Raw genomic sequence first — 17,619 nt, 5'->3', positions numbered from 1 at the left:
CATAGAGACCAATGCAAAGAGAAAGCAGAAGTTAGACGTTTTTGAAACTGCCAGTAGAGTCATATTTCTGACCGCACAGACATATAAAGGATATCTTTGGTTTCGGCAAAGTCTTGGGTCTCGGAAAATATCCTTATTTTTTGGATTGGACGTATAGTTTTGCGTCTAGGTTAACTTGTTTGAGTTGTGGATTCTAGCTACATTTCTGTTATTCGCTCTACCCTCAGCACGTTACATTTTACATTTTACATTTTACATTTTTTAGTCATTTAGCAGACGCTCTTATCCAGAGCGACTTACAGTAAGTACAGGGTCATTCCCCCCGAGGCAAGTATGGTGAAGTGCCTTGCCCAAGGACACAACGTCATTTGACACGGCCGGGAATCGAACTGGCAACCTTGAGATTACTAGCCCGACTCCCTCACCGCTCAGCCACCTGACTCCCGGTTAGCAACCGTTAGCAATCATAGCTGCACCATCACCGTGGCAACCAAACAGACATGCACCACTCAGTCTCTTACACAGGTGATTGGTATTAGCTTATTAGTGGAGACACAAGAAAAGCTATTCAGTCAACTAGTCTCATTAAAAGACTAAGAGCACCTACTAATTCTGCAGATGCTGCTAATATCTCTTTTACTACTATTGCTAATGGAACTATTTTGTTCTACTAAGCCATTGAGTGCGTTCACTTGACCATGAGAAACCCGATTACTACCAATTGTCGGTTTATGCCAATAATACGATTAGGCTACTCCGTTTACATGTGTCTTTTTATTAATCGTTGTATGCTCCACGGACAAAACTTGCACCATCATCCTTCTGCAACAAAGTGTCGCTGTGTCTTCCTGTATCGGCCCTACTGCTGTATGTTTCATTCAATCAACACATTGAATCCTACTGAGAAAGCCGAGTAAACGCACTCAATGATAGGCTACATGATCTGCTACTGCTATTACGATCCCAACTATAATTTCAGCTGTTAAAACTATAATATTCTTGTTAAGACTAGCTAGCCTACTTCTTCTTCTGTTTAACAGTTCAGCTTTCAGCTTCTCCCGCATTGTAGGCTATTTAAGCTCTTAGCTTTGTTAGATGATGCAGTTCAGCTTCCACACTGCCTCTTGAAATTCAACTATTTTTTTGTTTGCTTCACAACGTTCAAACGTATTCTCCCGCATTGTATTTAAGCACTTAGCTTTGTTAGATGATGCAGTTCAACTTCCACACTGCCTCTTTTGTGTGACTCACACATTTTTGAAATTCATTTCAGCTTTCAGCTTGCGGGTATTTTCTAATTTCTGTATTTTCAGCAATTAAAAATAAATAAATTCATCTTTCACCATTCCAACGCCTTTTCTGCAGGAAATGCACTTTCTAGTTCTTCTTATTCTATTTCTTCCGTGGCACGTTTCAGCACCTTCAAATCTTCGGCTATTAAAACCGTTCAGCTATCAAAAACTTCAGCAGTTTCAGGCCATTCCTGCTATGACTTTTCAGCTTTGTACCTCTTATGCTTGAATTAATATAAATCAATATTCATAATGTTTTTAACATGGGTTTCCAATGGAGTTTTCTTTAAAATCCTCTCAAACTTCTTTAAACTTCTTCAACTTCCAAATCCTTCTTCTTCCTCAATCTTTCAGCTAGAGCCACCATTTAAACTTTAAAATGTTAACAAAACCCTAAACTATTTTTAAATAATTCAGCTTTTTGATATCTATTCAACTTTTTTCAATATCACTGATTATGTTTCATGACTTTTTCAAGTCGTTTCTGACATTTACATGGGTGTGTACGTGAAACCCTAGAGTGCAGACTGAAACGCTTAGGGTAGCCCAACGGTTAAAAGAAAATGCTTCACTTTGTTTTTGTATGCGGTAAAGTTGTCGCAATACGACGGTGGGTCACAATGACTGATGGGTCAGAATGACCCGAAGATAACACAAGGGTTAAGACTATAATATTATTTTTATGACTAGCTAGCCTAGGCCTACTTCTTCTTCTGTTTAACAGTTCAGCTTTCAGCTTCTGCCGCATTGTATTTCAGCTCTTACAGTGCGTGTCCACCGCAGCGACGCGATGCGAGCGACAACATGTTTTCCATTCATTTTCAATGGAGCCAGGCGAATCGCTTGCGTGGTGCATTGTGGGTAGCGACGTGACCGAGTTGAGATTTTCTCAACAGTATGCAAATGAGGAGCGATTTTCGGTAGCGATGGCCAATCTGAGTGTTTTCTTGTTTCTCGTAACGTAGCAACCATGGTGAACATTTCTAGCTTTCTAGGTTTCAAGGTGGAGGAGAAACTAATCGTTTGTGTGGCTGCTTACCCAGTCCTGTACGATACATAGCTGTATTCGTACAGAGATGTTAATAAAAAACGATGCATGGCACAAAGTTGCCGAAGTTGTTGGTGTTTGTACTTTCAAATTCAGTCTAGTCACATTACATAACTTCGTTCTGTGGTAACTAGCTAGCTAGCTAGCCCGGCTGGAACTCCCTATCGTATCGACAGATTAGCAGAGACTTTGAGTAATATAATAAAACGTTTTTTACACATGCCAACGTGTATGTCTATTAAACAGTTTTGTATTTTGTATACAAGTTGTATTTTGATCGATGTTGCGAGTACGTAAACCCAAGTCTGCACACTTGGCCATACAAATCAAGTTCACATACATAAGAAATTCTCATGAAAATCTTTTTAATCATTGACATGAAAGAAATGTAACACATCCATACAATAAATCAAAACAATGTCATAGTTTCGCAGGAAGAAGACCCTGGCCTCGCCAGCAGTACGCACAGGCCAAGCATGCGCCCTTAAAATAGAATCTGAATAACGCACCATTGACTATATAGACTACGTTTTTCCTGGTCTGTGGCGGAATTGTTTTTCTGAAACTGCAAAATATAACCAGGGAATGTTTGCGCTGGAACACGCCTCCTTTTTTCGCTGAACCGCCCCCAGGAGCTCAAGGTCATTCCCTAATTTACCGACGTGCGTCTGTGGAGGGAAAAGTCCACTTTGCGTCGAGTGCAAACTAGGAATGATACTTGCGTCGTTGACAAAGTCAATTGCGCTGGGTGCAAGATAGGGTCCAAAGGCTTCGTAACTGAAACGTTTTTACTTTTAGTTGACGATATTGAACACAGATGTTAAGAAACTTGTCTTTACTTTGAAGCAGTAAATCTAACAGTAGGAATTCTCCCACGACATCCGCTCGCTCCTCTTTGACAAATACGTTTTCTCAGTCCACCATACATTAGACAAGCTAATTTTCGAGCACTTTCAATACAAGATACAGGCCATGTTCGAGTTGATATATATACATAATTGTGTGGGCAATGTAGAACAGCAGACAGATTAGAAATATGATCTTTTGTTTTAAAGTTATGGCCATTCTAGTGACGAGTGCTTACAACGCTAGCTACGACTGTCATCATAGCTGCCATAGAACGGCGAAACCAGGTCACATAGCTGGCTACGTCTATCGTTCGTTAACTACTAACAAATGCTTCGTAACAGTATTTACTTTTTATCTGCGATATTGACAACAGAGGTTAAGGAACTTGTCTGTAATCAAAATATCGTCTCCGTTTTCAATTTGAAGCAGTAGATCTTAGCCTGGCTCTGCCCTCCTACATACTTCCGCTCAATTTTATTTTTGCTTCTGTACATAGGTCTGGCCATGAGGTACGTAAGTCAGATTTTTCAGGTTGATTTTCTACCGGCGAATCAGCGAACAGAGGGAGTGGCTGAGAACGATGACGTTGATGTCGTGCGCTAGTTTGTGTTGTAGTTCCGTAATGGCGGCGGAGAAAGATGCGAGCAAAGCCATTCGGTCCGTTGTGGCAAGCTGCCGAATATCCAACAGCTAAAGCCGGAGCAAGAACAAGTTTTGCTGAGTTTTGTTGGTGGCCATGATGTTGTGGCCCTCTTCCCCACAGGGTTCGGGAACAGTTTGATTTTCCAGCTACGGCAGCTAGCTCTGTTACAGTAGTGGTGAAGGAATTGGCTAAGGCGAACGCTAGCGATTGGTTATGGCAGATCAGAGTGCCTCTGGGCAGATCCAATAGTTTTAAACTTCAACAGATTACTCGCCTACAAGGAAGTCAACACTTGTCAATGGAGCGAGGCCAGACTCTCTGTACAAATGCAATGTACGAGAGTCTGGTTAGGACCAGGCTAGTAGATCTAGCTTACTGTAGGAAATCTCCCATTGAATCCTCTCTCTAGCTTCGCTTCGGCTAAAGATGGACGACGATGATGACCATGCATGCATTATTCACGCCTACAGTACGGTGTTCTGTACAAATACCACTTTTACATACATGATCCGCTGGCTAGATGTAACATGATCTTATCTACTACCCACAATAGTTCAGCCTTTTTGCAGCAGCATTTAGCTAACCCTAACCCTAGTTAGAATAGCTTTTGCAGTTGCACAACAAAGTCACGTAATGTGACAAGATTGAATTTAAAAGTATTAAAAAAACTCACCAGGGACAATGACATCGGCAAACCTGCACCATGGATTATTATATTTATGTCATCTTTAAATTCAGTGTCTGAACAGGACTGGGTGTGCAGGCACACATGATTAATTTCTCCATCTTGATACTGAAACCTAGATTCTAGGTTAGAAATGTTGACAATGACCAACGGTTGCTACGTTACAAGAAACAAGGAATCAATCCGATTGGCCAACGCTCTTCACTGTTCCATTGTTCCAACCTTTTTCTGTTTCTACGTCTTTCAATTATTAATACTTTTCAGAATGGGTTTTATTCGCCAAGAAACATTACACAGACAAGGAATTTACTGTGGCAGGAAGGTGCACACATTAAACATATAAGAATCTTAAATAAGAAGTGTACAAGTCTAACTCATACTAAGGGGCTAAAAATGTAAAAGATTTAGAATGAAATAAAATATAAAATGGCTATAGTACAAATAGGGCAACATAGTGCAATATGGCAAGGTGTCTTGTGCAGATAAAGTGATAAGTGGTCAAGTCAGTGTGAGTCCTTGGCCTTGTTGAAGAGGCCAGCAGCGGATGAGAAGAAACTGTTTGTGTGGCATGAGGTTTTGGTCCTGATGGACCGCAGCCTTCTGCCGGAGGGGAGTGGCTGAAACAGTGTGTCCAGGCTTGGAGGAGTCGGCCACAATCTTCCTTGCTCGCCTCAGGGTCCTCGAGGTGTGCAGGCCCTCGAGGGTAGGCAGATTGCAGCCGATCACCTTCGCAGCAGCGCGGATGATACGCTACAGTCTGCTCTTGTCCTTGGCAGAGGCAAAATTGTACCAGATGGTGATAGAGGTGGGGATGGACTCATTGATGGCTGTGTAGAAGTGCACCATCATTGTCTTTGGCAGGTTGAATTTCTTCAGCTGCTGTAGGAAGTACATCCTGTTGTGCTTTCTTGGTGAGGGAGCTGATGTTCAGTTCCCACTTGAGGTCCTGGGAGAGGATAGTGCCCAGGAAGCGGAAAGACTCCAGTGTTGACTGGGGAGTCACACAGGGTAATGGGGGTGACTGTCTTAAGAGCATTGAGCTCTAACATAACGCTTTAACATTTATGAAATTAAATAAGATACCCTTTTCATCACTCTTTTTTCTCCTTTTTCAACCGTGAGAAAATATTGCAATGCATAACAATGACTGGTATACTTTTAACACTGTCTCACCATTTTGGTTTCAAAGCAACACTTTTTTTCACCTTCATAATGCTGACATACTTTTGTCTGCTATGATATTGATAACTGTTATCCAATATACTCTTCATCACTATATTTGCTCATTTTTCTAACTTCAAACTTTTTTTCTGTTTCTCAGTCTTTCAATATTTCATACTTTTAATGCTTAAAAATGTATGAAAGTCAATAAGATACTCTTTTCATCAAAATTTTTTCTCCATTTTCAACAGTAAGAAAATATCGCAATGCATAACAATGACAGATATACTTTTAACACTTTTTCTCACCATTTTGTTTTTAAAGCACATACCTCTTTTAAATTTTTTGTAAAACCTTCTTCACTATTCAAGCCATCAAAACAATCGTTTCAACTGCTTTCAGCAAACACACACATTTTCTTCAGGAAATGTACCTTTCTAGTTCAAATTGAAATGCATTTTTCAAATGACAATTCAATGTGCAAAGTGGCAATGCAATCCGCAATTCAAATGGAAAAGTAAAAAATAGGTATTCAATGTAAAAATTACAATGTAATCCTCGATTCATTCAATGTGGCAGCGAGACAGTGCCCTTGTCTATTGCATTAACATTTACTTGTCACCACACACTTTTCGAATTATAAAATTCAAATGGCAATGCAATCTGTCAGTGACTCGTCAAGGCGGGTCTTCAGTTAGGACGTCACTTCCTCGTTTCGACATTGGCTGCGGCTGGATGCACCGATCTGCTAGAGTTTCCACTTGCAGTCGGGGGAGGAGTTGAAAACGGAGCCGTTAATCGGACGTATTCTGCTTCCTGTGGTTTGGTGCGTTAACATCAGTCATATGAAATCGCTGTGTCATCATCAGACTCTGTGTAGTTGCTCTGGAGAAGATGCGCTGGCTGACCCAGCCGGCTGCTCTCGAATCGCTCTTGCGGTACTTTGATGACACACATCACAGTGAATGTTGGTGCCATCTCAAGTCGGACAAAAATTCTAACCGGCATGCACTGCTTCAAGTCAGCCGCCTACCGGCGCCACCGGCACTGCATGAAGTCGAGCACACCTATTGACAAAATCAGCGTGGCCAAAGTGAAGTGCCGACTGTACAATGTTATCAAAGTCACTGAGTGAGGAAGTGACGTAAATGAATTGAGGATTGCATTGTCATTTGCACATTTAATTCTTATTTGCACATTGAATTGCCACTTGAAAAATGCATTTTCATTTGAATAAAGAGTCAAATAAACTTCTATATGATACGTGTATGAATTCACACTTTAGTCTGTGTTCCCTGCCTAACAGACATTCCATAAACCCTTATAGAACTGTAACGTATGAGGGAGCAGAAGCACCTTTATTATATTGATTATGAGGCAGAATACTCTGCATCTGCAATTCTCTCACATCTAATGTTCTCCTTCACAAGGCTGTGGAGACATTTGTGCTGGTAAATGTGATGTATTACTGCTTGAAAAAAGAAACACAAACCAACAAGCTCTCTGTGTTCATTTTCGTTTTCGAGAAGGGGGAGGCGCAAACCCTTATATGCACAGTATTTAAGACAAACACAGTTTGGACATAAGCTCCTGGATATATTCAGTCTGCCACAGTCTGTCAAGTCAATATAGCTGGCAAGCAAAATCATTAACACCTCAGAGAATGTGTCAACGTTGAACACTTCAGTGATTCTTTCTACCATAGCTCTGTGGAACGGTTTTGATTCATCTCTTTGCTGGACAGAGATGTGGCGGCATGCAGACTGATTCTGAACGGCAGAGCTTATGCTCTCCTCCTCCGTTTCATGCTGTGTTTGGCCAGCATCACCAGACCACTCCCCCTCCCACTCATTCAAGTCTGAGCCATACTGGACCAGGTGCTGGGACAGGAGGTGAAGAGGAGGAGGAGAGGGAAACAGGAGGAGGAGAGGAAAAGGAGAGGATTGGAGGAAGGTAGGTGAACAGGAAGAGTTGACGGTGGCACAGGAGGAGAAAAAGGAGAAAGGAGAAAAAGGAGGAGAATGGAAGGAGAGGAAGAGGAGCAGAGGAGAAGCTGATTGGACAAGAGGACTGGAGGAGGGGAGGAAAAGGTAGGCAGAGAGGATGGTAGGCCAGGAGGAGGAGAGGATGGTAGGACAAGAGGAGGGGAATAGGATAGGAAGAGGTGAGGAGAAAGGGAGGAGAGGATGCTGTCAGGACAGGAGGAGGATAGACAGGGGGAGGAGAAGGGGAGGAAAAGAGGATGGTAGGACAGGACGATAGGAGTAGGGGAGAAGGTATGCCCGAGAGGAGTGTGTCCTAGTTCCGTCGAGCAGAGGCTGCAGTACAGACAGCTCCCTTGCCACCATCACGGGAGCATTAATGGATTCAGAATGGATCACCTGATGACTATCAGATTTCGCTCTACCAACTCACACCAACACACATCTGCAAGCATGCAGCAGTTCCACAGAGGTCTACACACACATTGCTGATACATTCTACCAGGAGTAAAGCTTATGTAGTCAGAATTACAGTCCTGTTTTCACACTCAGCATCGGACCATAGATAGCAGAGATTATTTCAATGATTATGAGAGCTCCTGAAACAGGTGCTGTATATCTGTAGCCTTTGTGCTTAGGTTTCTCTTTGTTCATGTCTTCGAAAATACATTATTACAAATGGGTCATAACTAATCATATGTCTGTTACCGATTGTTTACGTACCTGATAAGCACTTCTGTCAGGAACACATAGACATTTACCGCTTATCAAGTCTTTGAAACTGACCTCTTTACAATCCTTAAATAATCCTTCAGAATAAAACATTATCTTCTGTAACTGCCTATTTAATGTACTCCAGTCACTCCACAGCCAAAAGACTTAATGTACAAAAACATCAATCACACAGCATGGACTCTGTCCTGTAGTCTTTCAGGTGGCCTGCACAACACACTCTCAGCCACGCACAGTGCTAACCCTCCAGCTGCACAGTACAGTACACATGCATGCCTCAAAAGCTTCAACTTGCATGTCAACATCGTCCTCTGGACCCAAACAGTTGACCTTCCTCCCACCTTCAGCCTTTTTATACAACGCTGCACATGCAGTTGTCACATACAAAACTGCATCAATAAAAGCTTTCAGAAACCCTGAATTCTTTTTAAAACTTGTTTTTGGGGGGGCGTTTTTGTGACATTTGAAAAACATTAAAAAAAGACTTTGGATCGTTGATCAAAGATATATATATATTACCCACCTATTATAGATGTGGTTTTTTTACATTGTACATATATATACTCAAGAATATATAATATCATATATACGCGAGGGGGAAAGTTGGCGAGGAAATACCTTAAGCCTGGGTCATGTGTTAACCTTCCATAAGGGTCTTGTTTGTTTACCTTTAAGCTACGCCAAAGGCTATTTGCTACTGCACTAAATCTCTGAGCATTGAACGACTTAGTTATTCTGTGTGCCATACTAACTATTTAATTGTTCATCTGTGTATGGCTTATTTTTCATTCTGATAAAAGTACAGGCAGTAAGACTATGTTGGATATAGCATTTAGGCTGCTTACATGTGGATGGATAAATGAAGGAGGCTAGTCTTGTGTAACACAATGCTATTGGGCACCTAAAGGAACAATCACTTACAGTTTACACACACATGTGCACGCGCACAGACAGACAAAAAATTGTTTACAGTGTACATATATATATATATACTCAAGAACATAAACTAATACTTCTTTAGTTTATGAGTGTAACAATATGAAACCCATTCATCTGGTCAAACCTTTAGAGACGAACCAAAAATGATCATTCTAGTAACAGAGAAGTTTTTCAGTAGCATTGTTATTTACAGTAAATTAAAACAGGACCTCTAATAAACAACACTTCATAAAAAGGCTAATTCTCTTATCATTTATAATTATATTTGAACAATTTCTTTCTATCAAAATGATGGACTGTAATGGTAATGTATCTCATATTTAGTTTAAATTATGATTATACAACACATTTTATTCATGAACACATAATTAGTCCCTTTATCATAAAGTTGTGGAGATGCACTAACTTTTAATAACTAAAATCGTTACTATAATGCTTCAATGGAAAATCTTGCCTTTTAATCTTGTCTCGAATTAGTATAAACTAAACACAAATTAGAAAAACAATATAGGCCTTAGTGAATTTAAATTAGTTTAATATAGATGCACATTTACATCTTCACTGTACTATGAATTATTAATTGAAACTCTATGCAATTCTGAAATGCAGAATTGCATTTCAGAATTTTAAATACTTGTTTTATAAGTGTGATAAAGTGATAAAATAATTATCCTTAACCCTGTTAATAATCAAGCATATTTAAAGGAAAGCACCACACATTTAAGGTAATCGTTCAAAAACTATTTAATCTCCAATGCAAATGATTTTGATTCAAAAAACGTTTTGAATGTTTTAGAAAACAATGATGATTAAAAAACATTAATCTTTTTGAGACAGGAACAATATTTACATTACATTTAGTCATTGAGCAGACGCTCTTATCCAGAGCGACGTACAGTAAGTACAGGGACATTCCCCCGAGGAAAGTAGGGTGAAGTGCCTTGCCCAAGGACACAACGTCATTTTTCACGGCCGGGAATCGAACTGGCAACCTTCAGATTACTAGCCCAATTCCCTAACCGCTCAGCCACCTGACTCCCATATTAAAAAATAATGATTTCATTCTATAAAAATATTTGAAACAATCAGAATTTAAATAACTCTTAATGAGGTGACACTTAAAATAAAATCGATTTCAATAAGGGGATCAAATGACTTGTTGAATGAACATGTTCTAATAAATTTAATAATGTTTTATTACATTGCTTTGAATAAGACGGAAGTCCATTAGCAACATTTATCAAATTACTTTAAATGCAGTCAATTGTGCAGTGCACGCTATGAACATTTTAATCTAAGAGACAGATCTGATTTGGGGTGGTGTATTGATTAATAAAAGACAAGTATTAAGCAATAAATTACACTGAAAACAAGTTAGACAAAACTGCCCAATAGTCACAAAACCCCTGCCAAATACAATGCTGGAACATGGCTTTATTGCAGTTGGCAATATATAATATCAATGTGTTATGAGTAAATCCATAAATGTAGGTTTACAATCTATTATATTTCAATTATCCCAGTAAACAAGGAATCAGTTCCAAACATCCTGCATATTGACAGGGTTTAACTCACCACTAACACACATATCTAAATTAGCCAACCATTTGACAAGGTATGTTGATGTTATGAACTGATATTGTGACTTCTATCTATCCATATGTCATGTATGTGCGAGGTTCGTAAATTTAAACCCCGAGAGGCCTCTCAACTGCGTGTTCTCTTTGCTATCTAATAACAATATATTTTCTCCTTTCAACTTAAGGTGTGTGTCACGATTTTTCCTTACACGCTATGAAAGCGCTAGTGCTGCAGGCCGCAACCATGTTTGGCAGGCCCCGCATCATGGCAGCCATGAGGCTCTCCAATCATACCTGTGACCACTTCCATGTCACGCACACGCCAAGCTTTCATGGAGAGCAGTGTGGGGCCTTTGTTATACGCTTACATACTGTAAATATTAATCTGATCTATTATATTTCAAGATATCAATTCAAATGTCAAACATTTTATTCTCTCAAGTTCATCCAACGGACAAGGTCACAAAAGAAGGTACATTTCACACGAATGAAATTCTCGTAGTCCTATTATTAAGCAAATTCTACCCAAAGTTTACGCAAGGGGGAAAGTTGGCGAGGACATACCTTAAGCCTGGGTCATGTGTTAACCTTCCATAAGGGTCTTGTTTGTTTACCTTTATGTAAACAATGTACATTACCTTTATGTAAACAATGTACCTTTATGTTTACCAACGGCTATTTGCTACTGCACTAAATCTCTGAGCATTGAATGGCTTAGTTATTCTGTGTGCCATACTAACTATTTAATTGTTCATCTGTGTATGGATTATTTTTAATTCTGATAAAAGTACAGGCGGTAAGACTATGTTGGATATAGCATTTAGGCTGCTTACATGTGGATGGATAAATGAAGGAGGCTAGTCTTATGTAACACAATGCTATTGGGCACTTAAAGGAACAATCACTTACAGTTTACACACACATGTGCACGCGCACACACAGATCTCTCTGTCACACACACGTGGTCTTTTGTGATCGGTATGCAACGCATAATACATTGCAGTGTTTCTACCAATTACAGAATAAATCAAAGGCCTATATCACCATGACACTTCATAAAAACACAACTTACTGCGCTGTCCTCCAGTGGATTCAGACTATAAAATATATGTAAGATATGACTAACTAATCAATACATATATATGTTTGCTAGGTTGAGTAGTGGCAGGCAACTTGTAAAGACTTCCTTCACAAAATAGGAATATGAAGAGGACTTACACAATGCACCAAAACAGGAAGTGTTTAGCTTCAAATTGCTCACTCATTTTTTAAACGCAGGCCAACATGACATAATTGTAGAGCAATGCTTCAGTACAGTTAGGCTAACTTTAAATTACACTTTTAATATATTTGTTAAACAAAATACTGTCATAAAGTCTGCATATCGATTAACACAACGTGTCCAATGCAACAACAAAAGCATGTTTCCTTTCTACGTGTCATGTATACTTTTAACGACAATTTTTGTAAATATGGGTTAGAAAACAGATGGACAGCATCATTACCTTAGTTTTTTGGGAACAGAGTAGTCTACCTCAATCACCTTTCCATGTAATTCAACTTTACCTGTAAGGGAGGAATGCACAGTACAGCGTTATAGTAAAAAAAAAAAGTTGGAATTGTTAACTAACGGTTCATCATTCTCAATGCATTTAATTTGGGTCAAACTGACCCTTTGTATGATCTTGGTACAGTTCTTGGTTACCATCAAATAAAAATATTAGCTATGTGCAACTTTATCTATTACATTTCAGAGAATCGGCGCCAAAAGCTTCACGAGCTCACATTTAAAAAGCTTACGATGGGGAGTGGGCAGCCATGCTTTCCACTCCCACCACAAGCCTCATTGCAATGAGAATTTGTTTTTCAGTTAAGAATGCCAGATGAAAGAGGTGAGCGTTCGAAAGAGGAATTACTTTCTCTCTTTTAGGTAGGCGTACGTCTTATGGATAAAGTTGTGATTCGTTGTACTGCGAGGTTTCACCGACAGCGTGTGTTCCTTTTTCGTTACGATGATGTTAAGTAGCCTGGCGCAGCTCGGAATTGAAGTCTCACCTCGTCCCCCCAGCTACCTGTTTATGATCTCGTTCCTCCGGACCCCCATCACCTACCTTCAAGACACCTCGTAAAAACATACACAGACATCATAGGAACATGGCTTTGACACGTTTTCTCCGGTTACTTTGGTTGGTTCTTTTCAATAAAATCAAGATAAAAAATAACTGAAAAATAATTATGCCTACCCGAACATCAGACCATCCCATACATTCCAATGGGTGACTGCGAAGTAGCGCCCCTTAACTATATCAGAGTCTACCAATACAGGCATCATGAGTTAATTAGCCTACATTGCAATTAGCCTGTTTGCCTTTGTCATGTAAAGTGTAGTTATTCGTGTATGTGATCCATAATCTGCGCGATTTTTATATGACCATGACTGAGTGTTAATCTAAACTCTGGCACTGATCTGAGCGCAATAGCCAACCGAGTCCCGAGCGAAATGCTGGTAAGGTGATGATAATTAGCCTATTTCAAATTTCTTTAGCCTACTAGCCTAATAGTTTTGAACTCTGACTGCCTTGTGTCTGTCTTAAGTGCATCATTCCTTTTGTGTAGTAAATGTGCACTTACCGGAGAGAGTCTCAATTGCTTTTATGGCCCAGTTCTGGTCGGGGAAGTCCACAAAAGCATAACCGGATTTAAGCAGAACCTGCTCGGCCACTGGTAGCTTCCTCTCGCCAAAGAGCTGCTTCAAGTCCTCGACAGTGACCGAAGGACTCAAATTCCCGACATATAGTTTGTTCATGATCTAAAGGAAAATCTCGATATGGACTCAAGTCTAGGGGAAACGAAACCAAGTAGAGTAGAAAAAATTACAAGAAAATAAAAAAATAAAAATCTGCTGAAAAACAGCTATCACCCCCAAGATGTAGACGACCCCCAGCTCCAACTCCGCTCCTGGTCAAACTATGTTAACTGAGATTGAAAAAAGTGTCCTTACGACGTTACTCTAGAGCCAACAAGGACCGCCTCTAAATAAAATCTCCCTTAAAATATATACTTTTTGTGTGTGCGGGAGGGGGGGGGGGGGGGGGGGGGGGGGATTGTGGAACTGTGCATCCGCCAATACACACAGGAGGGTATAGAAGTGACATCAAGATCATTGGAGAATTTTATCATCAAGGGTTGGGCCAGAAAGCTGGAGATGTTGTACTAAATAATCTTTCTACTGCACAAATCAGAAAGGGTGCCAATTGATTGGTGTAGGCCTATAGGCTTCGGAATGAAACGTGGCTGGTAGGCTACTGGAAAATCCTGTCTCTTGATAAGAACCTGTTGTCACAGTTCGATATTTCCTGATCATTGCTTTGACACTAGGCCATGTGGCGCTTCCGCATGGTCGCCTGAAAGTGACAAGAAAGCGTGGGCTAAATTATAGTAGGCCTACTCATAAACATTCTGTCCACAACATTACAGGGGTGTTATATGTTCACTCTTTCATCTGTCATATTAGCTGCAAGACGGGCCATTGCAATATGTCAACTGTCAAGTGGTGATGATGACTGAGCCCCTCGCTCATCCACTCAAAGACCATCCTCTATCTGGGTCCAAAACCAGGTTAGAAATAATTAACGTCAAGGACTGGTTCAGTTGTCCAGGGACCATGATGTAAAACGTAACTTATTTTGGGGGGTGTAATGTTAACACATTATGCATTTTATAAAATTGTAGACAAACTAATTAACTACCTTTACGAGAGTCATTTGCCTATTTCTTTGAGCATTTAACAATGCTTAATTGATCAAATTGGACACTGTTTCGGTCTTCAGCTAGTATCAATGAGGCAGACAAAGTTTAGTGTAAATATTTTAGTTCCGCCACTTTAATTTAATTATAGGCTCGAGTCACTTAATGGTGCACAATCAAAACATTTGTCGCGGCTATTCTTAGCATGCCTTTAGGGAAGATTGCAACCATGTTAGAATAACATATTTACAACTTTTAATTGGTATTGACGGTAAAGTCGATCACAACCCGTGGTGGGCATAGCATAGTTAACGTAAGGGTTGTTTGTGTTGTGTTCCAGGCACTTTGGAACAAGAACATGGGTAGTGTGTCATGGAGGGTTGTACCATGTGGGAGGAGCGTTTGTGACAGTGTTTCTTCATATGGCTTGTGGCTGGCTGCCTCGGAACGTCACTGCCACCCAACCGTTGTGGAGGGAACGACGATAGCAGTTCTCAGTGCCCCTGACTCTTTCCACATGGTTCTTCCACGGGCTTCTGACCTGGTTTGCTTTATTTATATGTAATTAATTGCGTTGCACCGGCACATTTAGGTAATGTTTTACATAGTACAATCACTACCACACAACACAAATATGAGCCCTTATATTGTCTTACCCATACTGTCAAAAATGATTATTTCAATTTATTTTGATGACGAACTGTATTCGCATTATGCATTTTTATAACCAACTAATTCTTACAGCTGTTTCAAAATCAGTCGAAGAGTTTCATTTATGAAATGAATTATGCATTTCTTCATGAAGAAGGTAGAAGATACAGTAACACCTCCCCTCATTGGAGGGTCTGACATTGGCGGTTAGGATCAGTTTAGATTGGAAAGGATATGACCAGTGGGGGGAGACGTTGTCCCTCCATTGCTACCATACCCAAAGGCTTCAAGCAATGACGTTTTTCAAAGCTGTATAATGACAACATTTGCAGTTTGGTGTTCTCTCACTGGCACATAAGCAAAACACAGCAATTGATATCTGAAATCAGAGTTTATTGCACAGACTAACGTGTAAACACAAGAGGGAAAATATAAGTAGAATATATTCTACACAACACACTTGAACCTTCTGTACAAAACAGTAAATGCACCACACGTCTGTGTATACAAATTAAAACAAGTTGGAAGAGAGGTGTCTCAATGGTAATCAACAAAGAAATAGTTTTTTCTTCTTTTATATTTAACTACCAAAATTCATGCACATATTTTTCATTTGCAATTGAGAAAATAAAGGACACCTGGTCAAATATTACGAAACCATTTTCATCACCCAAAGGCAGGGGTGACACTTCAATATTCAGTACCGACCTGCAAAAAGAAAAGACTGTTAGCAACAATGAAAGAGCCATGAAGGCTGCTGTTCAATAACCTTGCTTCTCCATTGAGAGACAATATTAGATTATAAAAAAAATATTTTAAATATCAAAAGAAAAGTCCAAAAATAATTTTTGGGATGAGCAGTAGAGACAGTTCCTAAAGAAATTGTGTTGTACGGAAATTATATAATGATGATGTATATAGAGCTATAAACTAGTAATATTCTAAATCCACAGGGATGCAAATCCAAAGAGACCCACGTTAATGACTATCTTTCTGAAACATGCTTCCAGAAGGGGACTTACGGGGGGAGTAGGAGCGTGATCGAGACCTGGACCGGTCTCGATCACCATGTTGTCATAAGCATTAGACATGTTAAAAACACATGCAGATCTATATTCAAACCCATTTTAAGGAAATCATTGACTGTTCAGTGTTTCCCCTAGGATTTATTTCAGGGGGGGGCAATAGACAAAAATGTGGACTCCCATTCATTTTCAATGGAAGTCCCCACAAGGAAGTGTGAGATACCTGGCAGCTCAAACAGATAGCCTAGCAAGAGAAGCAAACCCTATTCTATGTGTTTATCAGGGCAATTGTGGACGAGCACAGGGGTTGAAGTGAAAAAAATCCTGAGCCGGAACTTTGAGGGGGGGGGGGGGGGGGGGGCGTGGGTTGGAGAGACATGCTTTTTTGTCTTCTGCTAGTTTTCTACACAGGGTGACCAGTGGCTAAGAAGTTGTGAATGACAAGTCATGTTCCGCAATGAATGTGCACAAACATATTTCTAAGTCGCAGACACGGTCAGTCATAGAAAACGGTGTGTCAGCTGTAACAGTTGCTCCCGGCAAACGTTGTGGTAAGTTTGAGTGCACGGGCAGCGGCTCTATGACATGACGAGCAAGCACTTTCTTATCGCTGCTGGCGTTTAGTAGCTTCCTCAAGCAAAACGTGCAGAAATAAGCACCAGGCTCTCAGTTTCTTGCACCAACTGCCAAAAGGCTCGCCGTCTCTACCTTCTTCGATCCACGCCCAGCGCCATTTATTTTTGAGTCATTTATCTATGGGTAGGACATCATTAGCCTGGCTCTGCCCTCCTACGTACTTCCGCTCAATTTTTATTTTGCTTCTGTACTAGGTCTGGGAATTAAGTCGGTTTTCTCAAATCAACTTTTTGTAGGTCCAATCAGCGAACAGAGGGAGTGGCTGACAGCGATGACTAGAGTTGATGTTGTGCGTTAGTTTGAGTTGTAGTTCAGTAATGGCGGCGGAGAAAGATGCAAGCAAAGCCATTCGGTCCGTTGTGGCAACGCTGCCGAATATCCAAAAGTTAAAGCTGGAGCAAGAACAATCTTTGCTGAGTTTTGTTGGTGGCCATGATGTTGTGGCCCTCCTCCCCACGGGGTTCGGGAAAAGTTTAATTTTCCAGGTACAGCAGCTATCTCTGTTACAGTAGTGGTGAAGGAGTTGGCTAAGGCGAACGCTAGCGATTGGTTATGGCAGATCAGAGTGCCTCTGGGCAGATCCAATAGTTTTAAACTTCAACAGAGTACCCGCCTTCAAGGAAGTTAACGCTTGTCAATGGAGCGATCC

General features: G+C 40.4%; 1 protein-coding gene across 3 annotated transcripts in view; it reads right to left on the bottom strand.

Annotated features, from left to right (window-relative positions):
- Positions 1 to 13,903, bottom strand: part of igf2bp2a (insulin-like growth factor 2 mRNA binding protein 2a) — a 103,092-nt gene extending 89,189 nt beyond the window's left edge. For all 3 annotated transcript variants that reach the window (XM_067251360.1, XM_067251369.1, XM_067251377.1), the window contains exons 1-2: positions 13,543 to 13,903; positions 12,417 to 12,477 (exon numbers count right to left, since the gene is read on the bottom strand). In XM_067251360.1, the coding sequence (XP_067107461.1) occupies positions 12,417 to 12,477; positions 13,543 to 13,717 (236 nt within the window). In that variant the 5' untranslated portion in view covers positions 13,718 to 13,903. The remainder of the gene's footprint in view (positions 1 to 12,416; positions 12,478 to 13,542) is intronic.
- Positions 13,904 to 17,619: the final 3,716 nt, after the last annotated feature.

Source organism: Osmerus mordax, chromosome 2, assembly GCF_038355195.1.
Source record: "Osmerus mordax isolate fOsmMor3 chromosome 2, fOsmMor3.pri, whole genome shotgun sequence".
In the NCBI taxonomy this organism is placed as follows: Eukaryota; Metazoa; Chordata; class Actinopteri; order Osmeriformes; family Osmeridae; genus Osmerus; species Osmerus mordax.
Note: the sequence above shows the minus strand (reverse complement) of the source record. Positions and strands in the feature narration are given on the sequence as shown.